This window comes from Hippopotamus amphibius, chromosome 13 (assembly GCF_030028045.1).
Source record: "Hippopotamus amphibius kiboko isolate mHipAmp2 chromosome 13, mHipAmp2.hap2, whole genome shotgun sequence".
NCBI classification, from domain to species: Eukaryota; Metazoa; Chordata; class Mammalia; order Artiodactyla; family Hippopotamidae; genus Hippopotamus; species Hippopotamus amphibius.
The window spans coordinates 71,658,273-71,683,015 of NC_080198.1; the positions used below are offsets into that span (position 1 = coordinate 71,658,273).

General features: G+C 39.0%; 1 protein-coding gene across 1 annotated transcript in view; it reads right to left on the minus strand.

Annotated features, from left to right (window-relative positions):
- Nucleotides 1-4,857: 4,857 nt before the first annotated feature.
- Nucleotides 4,858-24,743, minus strand: part of LOC130834490 (rho GTPase-activating protein 20-like) — a 29,269-nt gene continuing 9,383 nt past the window's right edge. Inside the window, exons 6-14 of the mRNA XM_057704634.1 lie at nt 21,406-21,483; nt 18,902-18,968; nt 16,174-16,374; nt 13,329-13,504; nt 11,779-11,940; nt 8,177-8,286; nt 7,444-7,633; nt 6,092-6,221; nt 4,858-5,161 (exon numbers count right to left, since the gene is read on the minus strand). Coding sequence (XP_057560617.1) covers nt 5,031-5,161; nt 6,092-6,221; nt 7,444-7,633; nt 8,177-8,286; nt 11,779-11,940; nt 13,329-13,504; nt 16,174-16,374; nt 18,902-18,968; nt 21,406-21,483 — 1,245 coding nt within the window. The 3' untranslated portion in view covers nt 4,858-5,030. The remainder of the gene's footprint in view (nt 5,162-6,091; nt 6,222-7,443; nt 7,634-8,176; nt 8,287-11,778; nt 11,941-13,328; nt 13,505-16,173; nt 16,375-18,901; nt 18,969-21,405; nt 21,484-24,743) is intronic.

The following is a 24,743-nucleotide window of genomic DNA, read 5'->3' on the forward strand; positions in this document are numbered from 1 at the left end:
ATTAAAAAAACTAAATTACTAAAAATAAAAATAAAAAATTTATGAGATGTAGCTAAAGCAGTACCTAGAAGTTATGAATAGTCTTAAATGTATTTATTATAAGTAAATGAGCTAGCATTTAATCTAAGAAGCTAGATGAAGAAATCAAAAGAAGAGTAAGAAGGTTGAAGCAATGAAATTATAAAAACACATTAATCTAGGAAAAACATTAATGGAGATAATTTTAAAAATCTATTCCTTTGAAAGCTAGTAAACTAGTCAAGGCTCTAGAAAGTTTGAGCAAGATAGATATATTGGGTTGGCCCAAAAGTAACATCTCATGGGAAAACCCGAATGAACTTTTTGGCCAGTCCAATAGGTACGCAGATTAATGCGTGATTCTTATCATGGAATACTACTATACAGCAACTAGACTGAGTGAATCGGGCCTGCATGTATCAGTATACAGAAATCACAAAAACATATGTTAAGGAAAAGAATAAAGTTGCTGAATGATAAAAATTTCTGTTTTATTTATTCATTGGATAAAGTTTTATGTTATATATAAAAATGTATGTGTGTGTGTGTGTGTGTGTGTGCGCGCGCGCGCGCGCGTGCATTAGTGTGTTGCGGGTATTTATGTAACAAAATTACCTATTAACATTCTATTTCTTAAAAAAATGGAAACATACGGCAAAATGTTAGCATTTAAAAATCTTTTAAGCAATAAAATAATATACATATGCTTGAAGTCTCTTTTTCACCTTTCCTATATCCCATTCTCTTCCTTTCATCCACAGAGGTATCCGTTATCCTGAAGTCAGTATCGTTTTGTTTTATTTTACTTTTCCAACTCGTTTTATACCTCTGCATTTCGGAAAAACTCCCACTGTCACAAAGTAGTTTCTCTTTTCCCATTTTAGGAAACTATAACTCCTCCTTTGACAATTTTGTTTTCTAGTAGTTTCTTTTACATGACAAAGGAATGATTTCATTCTTTGGAAAGACTTAGCCAACCAAATGAATACTGACATTTAGACCCAAGGCCAAAAAGAAATCAGTGTCTTCCTAGCACCAGTTATGCTGTGGACATGTAAAGCATAAAAGTGGAAAATACAGTCACCATTCACTACAAATCTTTAGAGTACCTACTAGCTCATTTGGCTAGCATGGGAGGAATTATGGAGAAATATGAAAGGCATTGCCCAATCCTTTCTGAAAAAAGATGGCTTTTTGTACAAATATATACTCCATCCCCCCAATTCTTACATGTTGCTTTTGTGGAATAAAAGTTGAATATATGTATTATACATATTATATATATTTTTTCCATTCAATATATCATAGTAATTAATTACCATAAAGAAGATTAGTTTTCTCATAAAGGTAGCCTATGAATAGCTTTGTTTCTGAGATAAAATAAGATTTTCATCCTCAGTATCTTTGCTGTACTTTTGAAAATGTTTCATCTTAATTACATCATTAAATGCAGGTTGATTGATGATTATACAGATCTTACCAGCTGGTAAAGACCAATATCAGAAAGTCTTAATTGCCTTTTGTACATTCTGGATCAGACAACAGGGTCCTTTTATAGTTTATCAGTTCCTAAACTTTCTAAAATTTAATAAATTGACTTTCTCAATGATACATTATACTTGAGCATCCTGAGGGGGAAAAACATTTATTGACCATTTCCACATGGCAAGAATCTCCTCTATGAGTTACAATTGACAAATTAGTTATTTTCAGCTTTTCTTTACCTCCTATTATTTCTTCTTTTCAAATTTGAGGGACTTTTGTATATCTTTATTGGCTCAAAAACTCACAGTTGCACTGCCCAACTATGTTTTTTGCCCCTTTTATTATGGAATTGTTGCTATTTAAAAGAAATTTCACACAAGCATGTAATTATTCCCAAATACATCACACCAATATCCCATTTGTTGCAAGATGAATAAAACTAGTATTACAGGAATAGCCCTCAGTAAATAATGAATAACTCATTGTCTTTGTGGTCTTTTGTGGAGTCCTCTCCTACATTGACTCTTGAAAAGCCTCTCGTGCTGTTGGGAACTCTTCTTCCACCATGTGAAGAAGACTGGCTAGCTTGTTGAAGACAATGGGGGTCGACCCAGAGCCAACAGCAACCAGCAGACATGTAAGTCAGCTCCAGGTGAGCTGCCAGCTGACTGCAGGGTGCGTAAGTGATCTTAGTTGAGACCCAGACTGCCAGATGAGCCACCACCAGTGTTAATATGAATCATAAGCAAATAAAATGGTTGTCTAACCCACTTTTATTAATATAAAAATGTACAGTAAAATACAAAAAAACATAATATGGCAGGAATAGAAGATAGAGGAGATATTTTGTGGGAAGATTTTCTCAAATATGCATCCATGGGATCAAGACAAAGAAAACTCAAATGGGATGAGCTGCGACCTTGTAAGGTCTTAACTTTCATTCAGTGATCTACAGTGTTTTCTTGGTTTAAGGTGCCTCATGTATATCCTTCTGCCAGGAAATTCATTTATTTCTGGACAGGATCTGAGGATTTAATCCAGACTGAACAAACTCATGCACATGTTTCGTGAAAAGAGTTCTCAAAGAGATATTTCTTTTAAGCTCTTTATTGGAATATACTTGCTTTACCTTGTTGTGCCAGTTTTTGCTGTACAACAAAGTGAATCAACTGTATTTATACACATGCTCCCATATCCCCTCCCTCCCGTGACTCCTTCCCAACCCTTCCTATCCCAGCCCTCTAAGTCGTCACCCATCATCCAGTTGATCTCCCTGTGCTATGCAGCAGCTTTCCCCTAGCTATCTATTTTACATTTGGTAGTGTATATATGTCAATGCTACTCTCTCACTTCGTCCCAACTTCCCCTTCACCCCCCACCCCGTGTCCTCAAATCCGTTCTCTACATCTGCATCTTTATTCTTTCCCGGTCACTGGGTTCATCAGTACCATTTTTTTAGATTCCATATATATGAGTTAGCACACAGTATTTGTTTTTCTCTTTCTGGCTTACTTCGCTCTGTATGACAGACTCTAGGTCCATCCACCTCACTACAAATAAATCAGTTTCATTCCTTTTTAGGGCTGAGTAATATTTCATTGTATATGTGTGCCACATCTTCTTTATCCATTCATCTGTTGGTGGGCATTTAGGTTGCTTCCATGTCCTGACTATTGTAAATAGTGCTGCAGTGAACACTGTGGTACATGTTTCTTTTTGGATTATGGTTTTCTCTGGGTATATGCCCAAGAGTGGGATTGCTGGCTCATATGGTAGTTCTATTTTTAGTTTTTTAAGGAACCTCCATACTGTTCTCCATAGTGGCTGTACCAACTTACATTCCCACCAACAGTGCAGGAGGGTTCCCTTTTCTCTGTATCCTCTCCATCATTTGCTGTTTTTAGATTTTGTGATGATGGCCATTCTGACCGGTGTGAGGTGATACCTCATTGTGGTTTTGACTTGCATCCCTCTGATGATGAGTGATGTTGAGCATCTTTTCATGTGTTCGTTAGCCATCTGCATGTCTTCTTTGGAGAAATATCTATTTAGGTTCCCTGCCCATTTTTGGATTGGGTTATTTGCTTTTTTTGATATTGAGCTGCATGAGCTGCTTGTATATTTTGGAGATTAATCCTTTGTCCGTTGCTTTGTTGGCAAATATTTTCTCCCATTCTGAGCGCTGTCTTCTTGTCTTGTGTTTGTTTTTAGTTTTTGTTTTTTTGGCGCATGGCCTTAGTTGCTCTGCAGCGTGTGGTATCTTCCTGGGGCAGGGATTGAGCCCGTGTCCCCTGTGTTGGCAGGCGGATTCTTAACCACTGCGCCACCTAAGAAATCCCTTCTTGTCTTGTTTATGGTTTCTTTTGCTGTGCAAATGGTACCTAAGTTTCATTAGGTCCAATTTGTTTATTTTTTATTTTATTTCCATTATTCTAGGAGGTGGATCAAAAAGGATCTTGCTTTGATGTATGTCATAGAGTGTTCTGCCTGTGTTTTCCTCTAAGAGTTTTATAGTGTCTGGCCTTACATTTAGGTCGTTAATCCATTTTGAGTTTATTTTTGTGTATGGTGTTAGGAAGTGTTCTAATTTCATTCTTTTACATGTAGCTGTCCAATTTTCCCAGCTCCACTTATTGAAGAGGCTGTCTTTTCTCCATTGTATATTCTTGCCTCCTTTGGTGCTCATATGTGCGTGGGTTTATCTGTGGGCTCTCTATTCTGTTCATTGATCTATGTTTCTATTTTTGTGCCAGTACCATACTGTCTTGATCACTGTAGCCTTTAGTACCGTTTGAAGTCAGGGAGCCTGATTCCTCTGGCTCCATCTTTCCTTCTCAAGATTGCTTTGACTATTTGGGGCCAAGACTGAACCAGGAAGAAATAGAATATATGAACAGACCAATGACAAGCACTGAAATTGAGATGGTGATTAAAAATCTCCCAAGAAACAAAAGTCCAGGGCCAGATGGCTTCACAGGTGAATTCTATCAAACATTTAGAGAAGAGCTAACACCTATGCTTCTCAAACTCTTCCAGAGTATAGTAGAAGGAGGAACACTCCCAAACTCATTCTACGAGGCCACCATCGCCCTAATACCAACACCAGAAAAAGATGTCACCCAAAAAAGAAAATTTCAGGCCAATATCACTGATGAATATAGATGTAAAAATCCTCAAAAAAATACGAGCAAACAGAATCCAAGAGCACATTAAAAAGATCATATACCATGAATGCAAGTATTCCATGAATACCCTGGAATGCAAGGATTCTTCACGATACGCAAATCAATCAATGTGATACATATTGACAAGCTGAGGGATAAAAACCATATGATCATCTCAATAGATGCAGAAAAAGCCTTTAATAAAATTCAAAAGAGGTATTATAGGAAATACACAAAAAGGAAGGGTCAGGTGTGATTATGGGGAATTCTAATCTTCAGTGACTTTGCAAATTGTAGACAGGTCGCTAAAGAGAGGAAAAGGAAGGGTCAAGTGTGATTATGGAGATTATAACCTTCGGGGACTTAGAAAGTTGTAGACACGTCGCTGGGTGGACCCATGCTAGGCGGGGTCTTGGCATCATCCTGCAGTTGCGCCTTTTTGTAAATCACTGTCTCTCTCACTGGCTTGGATTCAAGAGGTTGTTCTGTTGTCACTGATGAAATGAAAAACAAACAGTTATCTAAGTATAAGCATCTTCTCTGATATTAGGCTCATCTCAATGCCTGATTAAATGGCTTTTCCTAACGGTTTCCTCAAAGCAGTGAGGTAAATGTCATAAAACCAAGAAATGTGAAAAATATGAAGGAACGCATGACACATGTCCTCAGGTTCTGAATCTAAATGCTGCCGCATAAAATGGACTGCTATCCGTTAGCTGTGATTAGCTAGGCTCAGTTAGAACTAGCTCTGATCTCACGGAAACGTCTACTGGCCCCATTAATTGCTTTTTTACAAATTTATTTTACATCCATTGTTTCATTTAATCTTTTCAATAATCCTAAGATTTAGACATTATTTTTATTCACATTTTAGAGACGAAGAAACTGAAACTGAGCTAGAATAAGTGGCTGAAGTTAACGCAGCTGGTAAATAGAGGCACATGAGGTTATAGTCTGGAAAGGCTGTTTGACGTGAAGTCAAGTCCTTTTTCTCTCAGTGATGCTGGTTCTTTTCAACCTATTTCAAAGACACGGGGTACCTGTGGTACGTCAGGAACCACTGACCAGAAAAAGGAGAGAGAGGGGAATAAACCAAGCAGTGCTCTGGGCCTCTCACTCTGGTTTCAACCAGAGCACATGTGACACATATATCAGTCCCATTTAAAGTTTTGTTTGAAAAACCAAATGCTGCATTATACCGTGATGTCTCCTAATGCTGTGCTTGCAACTTCTTGCAGTTAGATCTGTCTCATCCTTTCTTTGCTCTCACAACAGTGTGAAACCTCACCTGACCTGGAGCACATGGAAATCGTTGCCCTTGGGATGTGCTTTAGGCTCCAGGACAGCACAGTCTAAGGATCTGCCGTGACCCCTGGCAGCCTTGCTGTCTTTCTCATCAAGGCCAGTTAAATTATTCACAGTACCTGCAGCCTTCTCACGGCTGTCAGTGATATCACTACTATCACAACTCATTGAGCTCTCTTCAAAGAGGGAAGTGATATCTTCTCCAAATATCTTGAGGCAGTTTTCAATGAGAAATTGTACAAAAGAAATCTGTTACACAAAAGGGCCAAAAACAAGGTATTATTTTACATATGGCATAGTGGTAAATCACACTTCATATATGAATCTTGGCTCTAACAAAAAAGCAAAATAATCCTGAGAGAAATTGACTTGATTAAAAAAAAAATATATATATATATACACACACACATACATATTTATAAACCAGTTTTCTCTAAGAAATAACCAATACTTTCAAGAGGACTTTGGGCACAGATTTTAAAATTCCTTCAATCAGTGGGCTAAAGTTATAATTTGTGGGCTAGTTTAAATAGCGAACATTTTTGTAATGATGGTTACGTCTTTAATACTAGGATAATTTTCAAGTAACCCACATAGAATGTTTGGGGCCAAGGTGTATATTCTCTTATTAAATTTTATTTATTTTTATTTAAAAATTTTTCCAGTTTTATTGAGATATAATTTATATATAACATCTTATTAAAATTTATAAAGTATCCAATACAGAAAAACTTGTGTGGTTTACTTCAGTTAAGAAATATCTGAAATATGGGAAGCAGAGATTTCAGTGGTTTTTTGTGAAAGAAGGAAGCAGCTGGAGAGAAAACATGTCTGCTTGTCTAACTGCATTGCCTTGCCTCATGCTTGCTCTGGGTAAGCTTGGGGGAAGAGCTGTGATCCTATTAGGCATGTTGTGGCTCTGTTAGGATGTTCTGAAATCTTTTACTAGTTTCTTCATCCTGTAGTGGAGGTGAAATAGCAGCCAAGTATTTCTCTGAACGAGCCAGCGGGAGGCCAGCATGTGTGGAGCCACAGGTGCTCACGTTGCCCGAGCCACCTAGGATGTGCCAGCAGTGACCGGAGCCGCAAGGTGTTGGCATCACTATGTAATGATGAAACCATGGCTTGGAAACTTTGCCCAAGTTTACACATCCTTCAGTGATTAGGCTGAGAGTTGAACCTTGGCTCTCAGACTTCAAAGCCCAGATTCTTTTCTATCATATCATCCTACTCTCATCTTTCTATTGTTTGGGTCTCCTAGATGGAAAAGGAGAAGTGACTCAACTGCTCTCAGCTTCCCGCTTAATAGCCCACCTTCCCATATCCCACCACAGAAGGACTCTGCCACTCCAGGGGAGTGTAATTAAAATGTGCACTTTAAAAAACTGGTCCATCAGAGTTAATACCACAAACTTCAGGTCGAAAGCGGGGACTCCTTCCCATAAGGCATAAAAATGAGAGATCTTATTACCTTTTTTCTGAAGTCGTTTTCTAATGCTGAGCTGCCAGAACGAGGTGGGCAAAGAATGCTTGGGGCTATACACACTGATAAATTGTGAGCTGTCATCTGATTGGATGAGGAATTCTGCTCAATGTTGCGTAACACTCCAAAAAGGTATTGCAAGAGAACTACATTAGCTCTTGGCAGCTGGCCTAAAAGACTAAAGGCAGAAGAATGCACTTCTAAATAAAACAAGTCATTTTGCTTAGGAAGTGGAAATACAAAGACAGAAAATAGAGGACTTCTTTGTATACTATGTACACATTCCACTCTCACAGAGTTGCAGGCGTGAATGCATACAAAAATGTTTCATTGAATTTAATTCCTGATCCAGATAAGAACTCCTCTGGTTACTTATGTGTTTGACAAAGTTAAAATCAAATACCCCTGGCAGATTGGTCCTTTAGCATCTCTTTTTAGACCAGTGGATTTCATCTCCAGCAGTTTCATGTATTTAGAAGGTATAAAAGGGTCAAGGATTCCATATTAATAAGATTAGGAGAAAAACACGAATTCAATATCAGCAGTAAGGCATGTGTCTATTTTTTATACTGGCTGCCATGGTTAGGATCAAGTGGAACCCTTTGACATTGGTCATTATTTTAGTGGACAAACCTGTAAACTATAAGCTAAGATTTTCCTGAGAGTATGTTGGTTGCATTTTTGAGGTGTGAACAGGGTTGAGTAATTATTGCATCATTACCTCTGGGCTGCAGCTATTTTCTCCTCCTCGTTCCCCTGGTCAATAACACCAAGCCATTTATCATAGAGACTGGCCGAAAATATACTTCCTTGGATATTTCGAAGAAAATCCTTACGTGGATAAAAATATATATATATTAATCTTAAGTTAAATATGTTGGAGAAATTACAGAGAAAACATTTAGTTGAAAAATTGAGTTCAATGCCCATTTCCTTCACAACTACACAAACTGTGATCCACACAGAGCTTGGCTTTGATTCTCCACAGACTTGCACATCCAGAAGCATTGCTTGGATTTTCTGCAACTGAAATTAGAAGCATAAAAGTAGAGTCGGGGCTGTAGAGAGAGTGACGCTAAAGCCCCTTCTAAGACCCTGGAACTTACTCTTTGTGTACACGTTAGCACAGTAGCACAAACTGACAAGGTCTGGTGATAGCTCATCCTAAATCGTATTAGTTTTTTGAAAAGAAATGCACATACCCATTTTGCTTGTTTACTTTAGACACAGTGCTTGCTCTTAATTCAAGCAAGAGAAGTTCTGAAACAAAAAAATAACCAAAAAACACTCCCACATGCTCTTGCATCTTAAGAGAGAACTGGGCTTTCTGACTTGAGGTATGTGTGCTCCTTGGGAAAAAACTACTCTAATAATAGTTTCAGTCTTCCTTTTTTTTATAACTATATAAAAGTTTGTTCTGCAGACTTCTAAGCAGCAGGTGTTGAAATATATCAAAATCCCCAGTGGGTAACTACATGTTACCTCTTACACCTCCTTGAATGGAACACATCCTCCTAAAAAAAGGAAATTAAAAATTTAGATATATAGCAGCTTCAGGCCTCTGAGTATCAGGCTAGTGATATGCAAATGTAAGTTTGCCAAGTGGAGGCCTGGAAAATTTGACCCTTTAGAGGGCTGAGGAACAAGTCTTAATATCATAGAATTGGGCCCATTAAAATTTATGAAGTTGTAATCTTCTGTGCAAGACTGAGGGGAAATTATTGCATTGCCTTGCTAGTTTCAAAGGCACACCTTGCTTCCACTGATCTTAATATATAGCCCGACTTCTCTTAGTAGTAGTTTGTCCAGGAAGTGCTTCTAGGCAACTATCATGATTATAATCCAGTAACTGTCCACTTGTTCTGATACTTATTGAGCTACTCTTTGTGCCAGACACTCTGCTGAGTACTGGGGATAGAGCAGTGAAGACAATGGACAAAGTCTCAGTTCTCTCAAACCTTCACTGTGTTATTGGTATACAATACCCACTCACGGTCTTTAAGTTCTTCACTGTTTCCTACGGAGTGACCCCAGTGTCTTTGGAGAGAAGCAGCACTCCAGCTTTGGCTGGTTCTGGGAGTCTGGGAGGGTGCAGCAGGGCCTTTGCCTCATGTGTACCAAACTGCATGCACTTGGAGTGTGTGTCTCCTCTCTTTCCTGGACCCTGTGCTGCAGAGTCCACTGGTGGGGCTGAGTGTCATTAAGCCAGAACATGACCCATGCAGAATATGCCAAGGGTATCTGCTGTTGGACCTCTGTTTACAGAAAGTTTAATGGCAAACTCGGTGCGGTACGCATGATACATTCATTTCTGATTGAGGCCAACTCTCTGGTTAGTTTGACACGTGGTATCATCAAGGTCAAGGCTGCAAAGTCTGATCCCACCAAGGTCCGTCAACTTTAGGAAGAGAAAACTTTGGGAATGTCTAAGAACCGTACCCATGAGTAGCCACCTTCTTGCTAGTCTGTGCTTATAACATGGAAATAGGTAAGAGCCTACTAACTCTTGCTAGAAAATCAAGTCAGTTCCATGTGTGTACCTTACAGAGGGCAACACTTAGCTTGCTGTTTGCCTACCTAGTGTGTATTATTATGGTGCGAGTGTAGTAGCAGTCAACTCTAAGTCATTTCTAAACTGTCGCACTTTATCATATAATTGAATTATGACCGAACAGTAATAGGGGACAGGGAAAGACCACATGTTACTGAGTTCCTAAGATAATTTTAATAACCTGTTTACTACATTAACATATTTTTGTTCAGAGCTACTAACAAGTAGAATGTAACTAGACACTTGTAATTCAGCTGTATCATTTCAAACTCAATCTATTTTTGTATGAATCTATTGAATTTTCAGAATTCCAAACTGATTTTGACTGCTGCACCCACTTTAAAAGTCAGATTTATAGGAAAAGGCACGTGGGTAGGAGCTGGTTACCATGTAACTATAACCGCAGGTGGTGGGTTAAACATAACAAGTATTAACAAAGGATGCCAAAGGTGGTACAAGGAGGAAAAAGGAGGAACTAAGGGTGGAGTCATCCCTACACTAACTTTAAAGTAAAAGGCATTGAGAGACAGGGGAAGGAAGATGAAATGGTCAGCGATTTCAGTGGCCTCACTGAGCATTTTTTGATTTATGGTAAGGCAAATATTTACTTACTGTGGTAAACTTCTGTAACTGTTTCCAAAAGCTTAATATGAATTTTCTTTACTATGAACTTTGCTTTCATTAGTGGCGAGGAAGTCATTACAAGCAGGAAGCTTGTTTTGGTAAACACTCTGTGTGTATAAGTGTGTGTTTTGACATTTATTATTTTTATTCTTTTGCATAGAGTGTTCAGGAGTAAATGGGGGAGGGTGTTGTGTGATGAAAAAGGAAAGTATATCTAACATGTGGGGCTTTTAACACCCAAAGTAGCTTCCTCCAATTCTGACTTGGTGAAGTTTTCTTTTTTTTAAGAACTTTTATTGAGATATAGTTAACATACAATAAACTGCATATATTTAGAGTGTACAATTTGGTATTTTTTTTCTTAGTAATGTATATATGGCAATCCCAATCTCCCAGTTCATTCCCCCCAACCCTCCCCACTTGGTGTCCATATGTTTGTTCTCTACATCTGTGTCTCTATTTTTGCCTTGCAAACCGGTTGATTTGTACCATTTTTCTATATTCCGCATATATATGTTAATATACGATATTTGTTTTTCTCTTTCTGACTCATTTCAATCTGTGTACCACATCTTTTTTTTTTATATTCAAATTGTTGTTTTATTTTTTATTTATTTATTTTTTTATTATTTTTTTGGGCGTACACCAGGTTTAATCATCTGTTTTTATACACATATACCCGTATTCCCTCCCTTCCTTGACTCCCTGTACCACATCTTTTTTATCCATTCATCTGTTGATGGACATTTAGGTTGCTTCCATGTCCTGGCTATTGAAAATAGTGCTGCAGTGAACATTGGAGTGCATGTGTCTTTTTGAATTATGGTGCCCTCTGGGTATATGCCCAGTAGTGGGATTGCTGGGTCATATGGAACTCTAGTTTTAGTTTTCCAAGGAACCTCCCAACTGTTCTCCATAGTGGCTGTATCAATTTACATTCCCACCAACAGTTCAAGAGCATTCCCTTCTCTCCACACCCTCTCCACCATCTACTGTTTTTAGATTTTCTGATGATCCCCATTCTAACCGGTGAGGTGAGTGAAGTGTTTTTCTATTACGCCTGTTAGGGTTCTTGGGCAGTCATGATGCAGGACCAGTCATATAGCTTCAGAGTTACTCTGTGTGGATAATGCTAGAAATTTCCCTACCTTGAAGACGGATGCTGCCACAAGAACGGATTCCTCATCCAAGTTCACTTTGTCCCCAGAGTTTATCTTCTCCTTTAGGGCTCTGCATGATTTTATACCGCCTGGTTTACTGAAGATGCCTTCTGTGAGTGGCCCTTTTTGATTGATAAAGTAAAGTATATCCTATAGAGAAAAAAAAAAGAAAACTGTGCAGCATTTCATATCTACAAGCTCAGAGCACAAGCTTGCCCCCTTTTTGACAGAGCTGAGGTGTATGAGGGTACAGTGCTAGAGCTGCAAGGACTGGAGTCAATTTGAAATTTTTTTTCAGTGTCTCTAAATATATTTTCTACCCAACAATCCATTTTACATTCATACACTGAAACATTTGACACACTTGCTTAATCAGATTTTCCTTTTTAGTAAATTTACACTAAGTCAAACTTCTCTGCTTTGAGGCGTTAGTAGAATCATCCTCTCCTCCTCCACTGTTCCTTTCTCAGTATTACCTAATATAGATGCTCCTTCCTAAGTGTAGAAATCTTTTTCCATACTCATTTCCCATTTGTTTTTTCTTTTTTCCGTGACTGTACACCCCATTTCTACTTCTGGTATTTCCTCCACTCTCTTAAAACAGGCTCAAAACCCTTCTCCTCCTTCTCTGATCACATTCCCTTCCCATCAGTCTTTCATTTCCTTTTGCTGTGTCTTCAGGTCCTGTACTTACAGGGTAGAGAGATAACAGATGTTGAAGTCAGGTAATCCAAGCACTCAACTCTGTTATGCTACTCATCTGCTGTGTGACTATGGGCACAGCACATACTTTATTGAGGCTTTTTTATTTTTCATTTATGAAGTGGGGATGGTAATTATCATAGTTAGCCCCAAATTTGCTGTGAAAGGTGCAAGGACTGGGGTAGGAGCTAGCATGTACCTATTAATAGCGTGATACATTTCTTCATAGATAGCGTAAGAATCCCTGCATCTAGGACAGTGCTTGGAGGGATAGTGGATCGTGAACAGATGTTAACACTGACAATTCAATACACTACTTTGAGATAACAGAGGCCAAACTCTGTGACTTTCATTGGACACATTCTGTCAGGATTAAATGATTCGTATTTGCCAGAGGATATCTTTATGCTTAAGCATGTGAATTACAAATGAAATCTCTGTGAGATGTTTTGAGTGGTAAGGTGGAGTAGACTCAGCTGAAGGAGACTTGAGACTTGTATGGAGTTCAAGGAAGGAGATGAGACTATGAGGATGAGGTGGGTTTTCAGAGATTCATATGCACAGAGCCCGTTACAGTTGATCTGACCAGGTGCAGGTGGGTCTTTGCTGAAACCAGTGGAATGGCCAAGAACATCTTTTCCATGTTGTATTTGCCTTATGACTCTGCGCTACCTAAATCAGATCCTATTCTTTGAAATAGTGTTAACAAAACTTCTCAGTCAGAGCCAGGGGCTGTCTAATGACGTCTCCATTTGAGGGTGGATTTGGATGAGAACACGTGATCTCTCAGAGCTCCCCTCCTCAGGAGGGCTGCAGAAGCCCAAAATGAGACCTACTCGGATTGGGGTGGGCAGGCTGTCATCATCGCACACATCCTCCAGAGAAACTCCGAGGAGCGGTGTTGGCTTTGTGGGCGGTGGGGCTGGGCCCTGGCTGTCCCGGCGAGTCCTGAAGCTCCGCCAGAAGGCCCAGTTTTTGGCAGAACTCTTCTTGACTGTCTTTTGGCCTGCATCTAAGGAAGAAGTGAGATTATTACGAATAGCAGTGTAGTTTATTTAACCTGATTTCCACGGTTTACATTTTACAGCATATTCATTGCAGTGGCCGGAAGAGAGAACAACTGAGTCATTTGTTGTACAGAATTTCCCACATTCTGAAATTGGCTACTTGCATCCTTGTGGTGTTCATGTGTTCTTCTTCAACGTATCCTGCAACCCAGTATTTAAACTTAGAGGCTTGATTAGACTCAGGACTGATTCTCCCAGTGACAGTATTCCCCAGACAGTGCTATCTACTGCCTCTTAACTGTGTCCTGAGGCACTTAACCTCTATTATACAAATTTCCTGATGTTAAGTGTTATCAGTGGATTCAGGTGTCAGATCTCATTTTAAAAGCTAAAAAGATTTGGTATTCAAATCAAGCAGAGTTTGGTAATCATTTACTTTTGTAGTAGGTTTCTTCCCACTCTTAGATTTCCTGTTTGGCTGAGTACCCAACCATGGTCAACTTTCTCCCGTCAAAAGGATCTGCCTTCATGACACATCCTGCCTGACCCCACTTCTCAGCCAGCTTCTGGACCTCTCTTCTGGGTGGCCACAACCCTCTGGCAGCTCTATAGATGACTTTCTGCAGTCAGGGTCCTTGGGAAGTAGTCATTAAATGCTGGCTATATGGTAAGATGCCAGGTGGCCATCTTCCTGTAACACCCTACCCAGCTACCCAGGCCCCTGTCAAAGGAAAGCTGAAGACAGGCTTTTAAAGAAAAAGTGATCATCAATGAAAAGCTGAGTTCAACATTTCTACTGCCTAACTGTGAGTATTTTCTGGATATTTGCTTAAGTAACCTGTTTAACATTTACTTAAAAAACCTGCTGAAATAACCAACTAAAAAAGTCAACAGAGGTGCCAAGTTGTAGGAAAATAAACAGATGAGCAACATTTTACCAAATATCCTTAAACGCCCATCCACTTGGCTTTCCTGAGACATAGTGAGTGCATCACCATGTCCACTCATGTGGACGGAACACTTCTGGTTCTGGATGAGAGAACCAGAAGGCTCCTGTTCTGCCAGCTAGTTGGATAAGTTACTTTAAACTCTTTGAGCTTTGGTTTGCTCAAATTTAACATAAATGATGCTACCTACACTTCATTGAACTACATAATGTAATGTACTACTCAACACAAGACATGGCTCATAGCAGCCTTAGCAGAGGTAATTTCCCCCCCCTCAGAGAGCCTAAGGCAGCCTAGACATCAGTCTCCTCCCTGCAAAGCAGACCCCACCCCCATTCTTCAGTTGATTTTGCAGCCTGCAGATGTGCACTCATGAACGAATGCCACCAGTCCACCTTAGGCTCTTCCTGCCCTGGCATGTATACCTCCATCATTTTAAAAGGAGAGAATGAAGAAAGCAAATACATTCTTAAATCCAGGAGGAGATTTTTCTACCTTAACATGTACAGAAGTTTAAGATACATGTTTAGATAGGTTGAGTTGTTTTATGCAACCTGGTTTCCCTATTCTTAACCTGACTGTATTATTTTTAAAGCTATCCAAATGTACTCATGTATTCCAACTGTATTCATTCACTGTTCAGCTTTAATAAGAATACTCCTAAGAAGAGTGCTCTATCCCTTGCTATAAAGCTATATATCCAGCTACTCTATGAGCATAGACAGAAAGCAAAATAGACCTTGAGTCCTATACTTTCTCAAAGATACTTTCAGGCTTAGTTGGACCTCTCATAATGTACATTAAAGTTCATGTTGCCTCTGTGACCAATCAAAATATATGCTATAGCCATGAAAAATATGGAGACTAGTAAACAAGCTAACCTTACAACCTCATCTTTCTTACACAGTCTTGGCAAGGTGTAGTTTAGTGTTTCCTGATGCTCAGATTAGGGTTTGAATATTAAAAAAATATATAATTTTTGAAACTTTTTGCTTACAGAATAACAATCATAACAATAAAAATACTTTAAGTAGGAATTCTATTCTGGCCCCAGTACTTCCCAGATTAATTAAGAACATTTTATTCAGAGAAAGAAATATTAGTGAGACACTATTGGAATGGTAGGGGGAGAAAATTGCAAGAGGGAAGATTTTTAAAAACCCCAGCCATAAACGTTCAGTTCCAATCGCAACCTGGGTCTGAAGCAAACGTGGAAATGAGACTGCTGTGGGGGTAGAATTAAGAGTTCAATTCTAACCAGAACCCCCAGAGCCACTTCAGCCTAAGTCCAGAATAGATTTGAAGTCTTTTCTAAGCCATACAGTCATCTAACCACCTCCTGTGAAGGCACGAGATGCTAGACACAACATGGGGAACATGTGTTCCCAGGCCATAAGAAGCTCATACTCTAATAAGACACACAGATGCGTAGAGATGTAATTATATGTAGGCAGTGCTCTGGGGATACAGAGAAGGGAGATGTGTACCTGAAGGAATTAAAAAACAAAACAAAACCAAAAAACCAAAAGCCAAAACCTTCCTGGAAGTGAGTTGGATCTTGATTTCAGACCTTTGGTGTTTCTCTGAGCTTGATTCTGTGGGTATTGGGGCCTGCCTATACGGTTCCCTTAACCCCACATGGAGAATCGGCTGTATGTCATGAGTTTGTTTACAGCAGGAGAGACAAGAGCCAAGGGAAGACACTTCCAGGAAAGGAAGGGGCTCACCTTTCCCCTGCTGATTCCTGGCTTGGTTCCTGGCTGTGTGCTTGGGTTTCAGGATAAACCGGCCTTGGATCTCTTGGGACTCCTGCTGCAGTGGGAAGGCCTCCTGGAGGGCAGAAGGAGAGGTGGAGTCCTCCGATCCCTGCTGCAGGAGCACAGTAGCTGGAAGATGGCTCATTTTAATTCCATATGGATATTCATGCCCTATGTGGAGAAAAATCTACATATAGATTCAGGCTGATATGATGGGTACAGTCAAACCTACCTTACCGTGAGCAAGTGCCCCACACTGGTGTGGCTGCTGTTCTTCTGGGGCTTCTGGGTAGAGAAGGCTGTACTTTCTGAGTAGGATGTGCACTGTCATGGGGGACACCCTGCAAAAAGCAGGTGCCCAAGCAAATGAGTTTAAATAGTAAAGAGAAGAATGTTTTGAGACACCTTGCTTGGTTTGGAATGTATATATCCATCCCTGCATTGCACAATGTTGACTTTTGTTGTGTTTCCATCTGAGAATATTGAAGGCCTTCTAGTTTCTGCCTTGACACTCACTAGATTGTACATCTCAGGCAAGCCTTACGTTCTTCCTTTGAAATGCTCACCCTCACATAGACTGATAAGGAGCAAAGTAAATATATGAATAAACATTGGTGCTTAATATTTTTAAAATGATTGGGCTATATACGTTAAGAATTGCTCTGATCACTGTTCTCTCACACGTGTCAGTTTAACACACAGATTTTTCATTTCCTTTTGTCAGTTCAACAGCCAGAGCTATTCCAGAGCAGCGGGGTGGTTTGCCTTTATGTTTCCCTCCCATTGCTGCCTTCCCTCCGTGGGGGGGGTTCCTGCGAGGCAGTGATCAGAGGCAAGGCTGCGCGGTGGTGGAAACCCGGAAGCAAAGTGCAAACCAGTGTTTACAGAGTGGAAAACCACACCAGAAATCCTCAGGAGGTGCCTGCCAAGGGATTTGTTTTGCTCTTTCATGCTTTACATTGCTTCCTCTCCATAGAATGCCCAAAGACCCTGTGTTGTGATGTGGATTTCATTTTTTAAGAATAGAAGGAAAGTTCCTTTTCTTTTGTTTCTGATTTATTATTGAATGTAACTTGGGGAGCTCTTGCTTTTGCTTTTCATCTAACATAAGTGCAATGTCAGCGTTCTGTTCAGAGCAAGAATCACAGTGACTTCCATCCTTTAAAGCAAAAGAAGCTTCCATGACAGCAATAAAATGCAACCAAATCACCAGGATAACCAGGAGCTAATCCGTAACTGTGAGTTGAGAGCAGGTTAGGAAATGCATTCAGGGTGACTGCTGAGGTAGCATCATGAAGGCCAGGCTCTTAGGAGTCCTTAGAGCCAGCCACGGTGCGTGAAGCTGTTCTAAGCCTAAAGATTGTCATTTACATGGTTTGGTTTAAATGAATGCATTTCATTAAAATAAATATATTTAAGTACTCGATTTTTTTCACCTTATTGCTGGTGGACTTTTACAAAAATGTCAACATTAAACAAGAAAAACACATGAAATAGGTGCGGGGAGTTTGTCCTCAGCTTGGTGCTTGGTGACTCCATGTATTTCTGAGACTGGGAATATACATATCATAGAAAAAGCTCAGTTGATTAGATTTTCTAGATCACTTGAAAACGTTCTTCAGGTCACTTGAAAGAGTAAAAGCCTCACAGGATTATTGAAGAGATTAAAAAAAGAAAAAAGAGGGAATGCTCTAAGATTTCTAGCAGAAATCATTGTCACCGTTACTGTATTGCAAGTTCTGCTACAGGTTTTGTCCTTTCCTTTGTTTTATTCCCTCCTTTTTTCACTGACCACACTGAACAGACTTGCTGATCTAAGAAAAGCAAGTCTTTCCTAGCTTTAGAAAAGCTAGATTATTTTTAGCTATTATTATATTATTATTATTTCTAACTATTATATAATAACTATTGTAGGAAAGATGGAATCTATGTATCAAAAACCTCAAGAGCAATGCTGGTAAACAGCTTGAGAAACAGCAAAGTACAGGTGGTTTAGTCAGTGAAGACTTGAAGAATCTGAGTGTGATTATCTCATTCTCTTTATGATGCTGAGAAAAGTTTTGGGCACAGAGCAGATTATTAAATAAATGTACTCGGGTACAGAGGCATGGCTGGATTTTAGAAGAGTCTCACAAAATAGAGACTGCTTAGTAGTTAGGAAATGGATCAGAGGACTTCAAGACTGGAATATGAAAAGTATAGGGAAGGTGGGAAGGAGTTGCAGGAGGGAGAGGATATGGGGATATATGTATAACAGCTGATTCACTTTGTTGTACAGCAAAAACTGGCACAACAGTGTGAAGCAATTATATTCCAATAAAGAGCTTAAGAAAAGAAAAGTAATGTATGAGAAAAAAAAATTCCAGTTTGTGTTGCTTTCATACCTAAGTAAGTAAGTACGTAGGGAGGTAAATCAATGTTTTCAAGACAAGTCTGTTTGTCAAGTGAAAAAAGTAAAGAAGAAAAATTCCCATTTCTCTCCCCAGCTAGACCGTAAGTTGCTGAATGAAGAGATGTTATTAGTGCTCAGGATAGAGTAAGTGCTTGGAATTCGTTAATAAATGTATGAATAAATATTGCATGAGATTTTCATTTTTAAGGGTATTTAAGTTCAAGACTGATCAGCTATTACTTTGAGACTTTAGAGTTACAGTTTTGAACCCAATCAACCCCATCTTAGGTTTTCCCTGACACTTACCGATGAGTGGGTATGAGGCCTCTTTCTTACCAGAACTGGCCCACAGCTGGTAATCTTTCTCAGAGCCCTTGGAGACAAAAAGAACTGTGTGTCACAGCAAATCTTCCCAGTAGGTACTTGAAGAACCCATTTCCTTAGCACTTTTATACTTCCAAAGAGAAAGAATTTGGGCCAGTATAAATGCTATGTGGTGCATGGGGGTGGCTACAATTTTTGAGTTAACAATGCTGATTTCAGTATCTCCTGTCTCTTTTGCAGCCTCCAGTGGACCTTCTGAGATTCTTGTCCTTTTTGGTAAAGGGTGGGGATCTATGGGACCACAGTGCAATTAGCCCCTCACTTTGTGGGCGGCCCATGGCATAAAAAAAATCGCAGTAATGCCCCTTCGCTATGGAGGAGAAGTCTAATCTCAGGAGTCCTGCTTTCTGCTGTCTCTAGATTCCTTGGAGAATGTTGGCTTTTGGCTTCGAATATCCCAGCCCAGACAAGCATGTTGTCCAGAGAGCCACACACTCTGCCATGACCATTCCTGAGCAAAGTACAACTTGAAAGGCATCATAAGCTCAGCAACCATGAGCAAAAGGAGACAGATGCCCAAGAGGCTTTGAGTAGATGGCAGAATCAAGTCAGCCCACTGGCTCTGATGCAGATGAGTGCCATTCAAGGGAGAGAAGGGACAAGGACTGTAGCCTAGAGAGTGTCAGATGCAGAAAACAATCACTGCCTAGGAATATTGGATATCCCATTTGAAACAAGCCTAAATTATAAAAAATGCTGAATTAAAGAGTCCTCCAGGAGAGGATAAAGCAAAAAAAATGTTTGAAATAGAGTTGTTGGTGATAGGTACTATGCTTGCCCTTGACTTCTGATTAAAAACCATGGCCTTGCCATGAAGGAGGCAAGGTCCCAGGTAGTGGAAGCAGTCACACACACACACACACACACACAGCTAAACCTGCTCAAAATTGTATTGCAAATAAGAAGTGAAAGCTAATAAAAAATCTTTTCTTTTAAGGTAAAGATTGAAAAAACTGTGTTGGAATCCCTTAAATCAGGCATACACATATAGGCAAATAACCCCAATTCTTCATTAAAATAGAAATTTTTTCTTGTCTAGTGAGATTGATCACTTTAAGCAAAGGAAAATTACAAAAATGAAATAAAATGAGCTCTAACATTAATCAGTCTCCCCAGCCTTATCCCTAAAACCACTCTCTTGTAAGATTTAATTCTTATTCAGGACATACGTATCAAATAGGTTAGAAATCAATGCAGAGGGGTACTTCACCCAGTGCATATAAATTCAATTTTATTTATAATGTATTATTAAATTCCATTTTTACAGAATCAACGCTTTCTTATATCACATTCTGGCTGCCCTGAGTTTTTAAGGGGCTTTATTATACCACTGAGTCAGACAAAACTTAAATACAAATATTTTAATTATGTCATTTCACAATAGCAAGACATTTTCGCATTTATGTATATGTATATATATATATATAAATATATATTCATATTTGTATATATAAATTTTATATAAGGAGCCGTGCTTTACAAGTGCTTTTTTCAATTCTGTCCATCTGAATGTCCCTCTCCCTCTCTTTTCCCCTATGCACCCTCATCCCCATAGCCATCCCTTTCACCAAAAAATTCTTACAAGCCATAACAGTCCTATCAAAACATAAAGGAGAGGGAGTCGCGGGAGGGAGGGAATATGGGGATATGTGTATAAATACAGCTGGTTGACTTTGGTGTACCTCAAAAACTGGTACAAGAGTGTAAAGCAATTATATTCCAATAAAGAGCTTTAACAAATAAAATAATCAAAATATCAAAAAAAAAAAAAAAAGGAACAGACACTTGAAAGCAAAACAAGATGAAAGTGATGTGTACACAGATGCCCCCAGATCCATGGTCTTACTCAGAACTTCTCTTCTTTACCAGTTCACAGGTGGCATTAGCCATCTAGTTCTCAGGACCTGCATCAAGGGGATGTAGTGTCTAGCCAGGTGGTCTTTATGTCAAATTTACAACAAAACATATCATTTAGGATTTCTGATGCTGAGATTGAGTCCTCAGGTGGCAATCAGGATAAACAGGGATGGGACTAGAGGAATCAGGAATGAAGATACAGAAAGAACAGTCCTAGAGAGGAGGAGATGTTTAGAATCTTATAAGATTTTATTGTCTATATATATAATATAGACAATAAAAAGCACGTTTTCATTAGCACTCTAAAATTATAGCCCGATTTCATTATGCTGTGACTTTCAACTCACACAAAATTTAAAATGAGAATACAAGAATAACATGCATAGGCTAATAATATAGCTTTGCTGCCTTCAACTTCTAAATTTAGGGGACAAAATATGACTTACATATCTGTAATAATCAGCTGTCTTATGATGGTAGGTACATTACACACACACACACACACACATACACACGAATCTCAAAAATCAAAGTTGGTTTTTAACTAAAAATAACTTTCAGGTACTTACAGTTATTCCTAGCTTTGAAAGTGACATGTTGATAACATCATTCACTGTGTCTGAATTTGTTACTGTTATAGTGACAGACTGCAAGAAGCAAGAAAAATTGCTATAAATAAGTTTTAAACAGGTGAGTAAATAACTATTGTCAAATTATTTATCCATATTCTAAAGGCAAAGCTTGTTTTCAGGTAATGACAATGTAAAGCGCATGTAGAACACAAACCCCTAATTATAGTTGATTTCCATTTCTTTATATAACATGAAGCTAGCTAGGAGAAAGCATTTCAGTAAAACAGATATTTCTCTTAAAGGATTTGTGGCACACAAAATATAGAAGCTTAAGTAAGAAAGAGAAAGACAGAATTCTGAGAGGGCACATGGGCTGGTCTTCAGCACCTTAAGGCTGTGTCTATAATGGAGGAAGGATAGTTTAAAAAGAAGGATCTGGACCCTCTTCTCTCTTCCTGAGTTGTGTTTTTATAGTATGGTTTTATTGCTTTGCAATTACATAGTAAAGTAAATTAGTAAAATTAGAATAAGAGCTGGCTATAAAATATATTTCTAAAAAAACTACTATTTAGTGAGTACTTTCTCTGTGTCAGGTATCATGGTTACTAAGATTTTCATGATTGAAATCTGTTGAGGACTTCCCTGGTAGCACAGTGGTTAAGAATCCAACTGACAATGCAGGGGACGCAGGTTCGATCCCTGGTCAGGGAAGATCCCTCATTCCGAGGAGCAACCAAGCCCGTGTGCCACAACTACTGAGGCTGCGCTCTAGAGCCCGAGAGTGACAACTGCTCCGCCCGTGTGCCACAGCTACTGAAGCCTGCACGCCTAGAGCCTGTGCTCTGCAACAAGAGAAGCCACCGCAATGAGAAGCCCGCGCACTGCAATGAAGAGTAGTCGCCTCTCGCTGCAACTAGAGAAAGCCCTCGTGCACAGCAACAAAGACCCAATGCAGCCAAAAATAAATAAATAAATAAATTAATTAAAAAAAAGAAATCTGTTGAGTCAATTAAATAAAATCAATGAATCTAGGAAATGAGATTGTAAATTTTAAAGATTCCAGTTCCATTTCGAACTCTGCCCGTGAATAGGGTATTTATAATAGCTCTACCACACATCACATTAAGAAACTGCTCCAAAAAAATAGGAAGACACTTTATAGAAAATTAATATGAGGTAATAATGATTAAAATTTTGCAAACTTGGTGAAAGACATAAATTTACAAATTCAAGAAGTTCAGAAAATGCCAAACAGGCAGATTCGAAAAAGACCATGCTTTGAAACTTCATCGCCACGCTGCTAAAAACGAAAAATAAAGAAAAAATCTTGAAAGCAGCCAAAGAAAAATGACAAATCACATACAGGGGATTAATGTTTGAGCACAGAATACTCATCAGAAAACACAGAGACTAAAAGACAATGGAACATCTTTAAAGTGCTGAGAGGAAAACATTTGCAAACAAAATTCTATAGCCAGCAAAAATCGCCTTCAAGAGTTAAGGTGAGATAGACTTTTTAAAAAGTCTTTATTGACTTTATTACGATATTGCTTCTGTCTTATGTTTTTTGGTTTTTTTTGACCCTGAGGCACGTGGGATCTTATCTCCCTGACCAGGGACTGAACCTGCACCCCTTGCATTGGAAGGCAACGTCTTAACCACTTGGCTGCCAGGGAAGTCTCCCAAAGTAAAGACATTTTTAGATAAAAGAAACTAAGAGAATCTGTTAGCACCAGATCTGTACAAGAAAAGCTAAGGACAGTTTCCTCAGGATGAAATGAGGTAGTACCAGAGGGAAACTTGGATCTTCAGGAATGAAAAACATCAGAAATGTTTATTCTGTGTAAATTATATATAAAGTTGATTTTTTAAAATTTCAAGGTGATTTTCTGTGAAAAATTCTGAGTGTATCCCGCTGCCACAAATCAAAGCTGGCAGAGATAAAGAGTGGGCTTTGCTACAGGAGAACTCTCTCGTCTCATCTCCCTCAACCATTGCATTTATCTGGTGCTCAGAAACAGATCAGAATATTTGCATGGCTTTTGCTGTTGGCCAGGAAATAACTGTCTTAAACTACCTCTTCTTCTGTCTGCAAATACTATTTTATGTGATCTAGAGCTACTGTAAACTAGAGCAGAACAGAATGTCATAAAAAGTACCCAGAATATCTTGTCACTGTAAATGTTTTGGCTACTACAGTACACGTTCAGAAATTAAATGATATACAGATAACTGGGGCTAATGGTGTGACTTTTTTTTTTTCTCCAACAGCGGAAACAAAATCAGGTAGAAATATGCTGGTAATTTCAGAGTATCATCCCTTTCAGCTCAATTCGATCCTGACATTCTTCAGAATGAAAGACCTTTCAGAAGTCTTCTGCATTTGACATGACTAAAAGCAACACCATCCCCTTGATCCTGTACTGGAAAGGGGACAGCACTGAGGTCAGCTGACAAAATGGGAACATGAATGGTTGATTAAAGTATTACATCAATGTTAAATTTAGTAAAGGTCATAACTGTGTGGTGGTTATATGAGAGAAGATCCTCATTCTTAGGAGATACCTCAGTATTTAAGCATAAAGGGCCATGGTGTATGTATGACCCTCAAAAATAGTTAGACACATACACCTACAGAGAGAGAGAGAGAGAGGGAGGGAGAAATGATAAAGCAAATGGAACAAAGTGTTCATAAATAGATGAATCTAGGTCAAGGGTATATGGAGTATTCTTTGCACTGTTTTTATTTTTGTAGCTTTTCTGTAAGTTTGCAATTATTCCAAATAAAAACATCACAGGAAAGAAAGAAAACTGTGGAAACAATCCAAACCACAATGTATGTAAGTAGCAACAATTAGAAGAAAAAATGTTTAATTTCGATAGGAAATACCTGCTTATGAAAATTACTTTATTACAGTGAACCACTAAAGCCGTTATTAGAAGAATCCAGAGAAATATTATGGACACTTAACGGTCAGTATTCTTTCCATGCTTAAACAGTGTAGCTGTCGTGGATTCCTCTTGCTTCATATTGCCTAGGATTCACTTTTTATGAGGGAGAGTCAAAAATTATCCGCACTCCGGTTATATTAAAACTTCTGTTGGCTGTACTGTCTTATCAGCGCTTTCTGTTCAAGGCTACTGTCTCCCCAGTCACTGGTGTGGAGGTGTGAACGTGTTACATCAGTTCATTTGTAACTGCAGTGCAAGCAAAAATGGATGCCCCACTTGTGATCTGCACAAAAGAAGAGCAGCGTGCAGTGATTTGTTTTTTGTGCTCTGAGGGTGTACCCGGTGCCGATATTTATCGAAGACTTTGTGCGCAGTATGGAGAA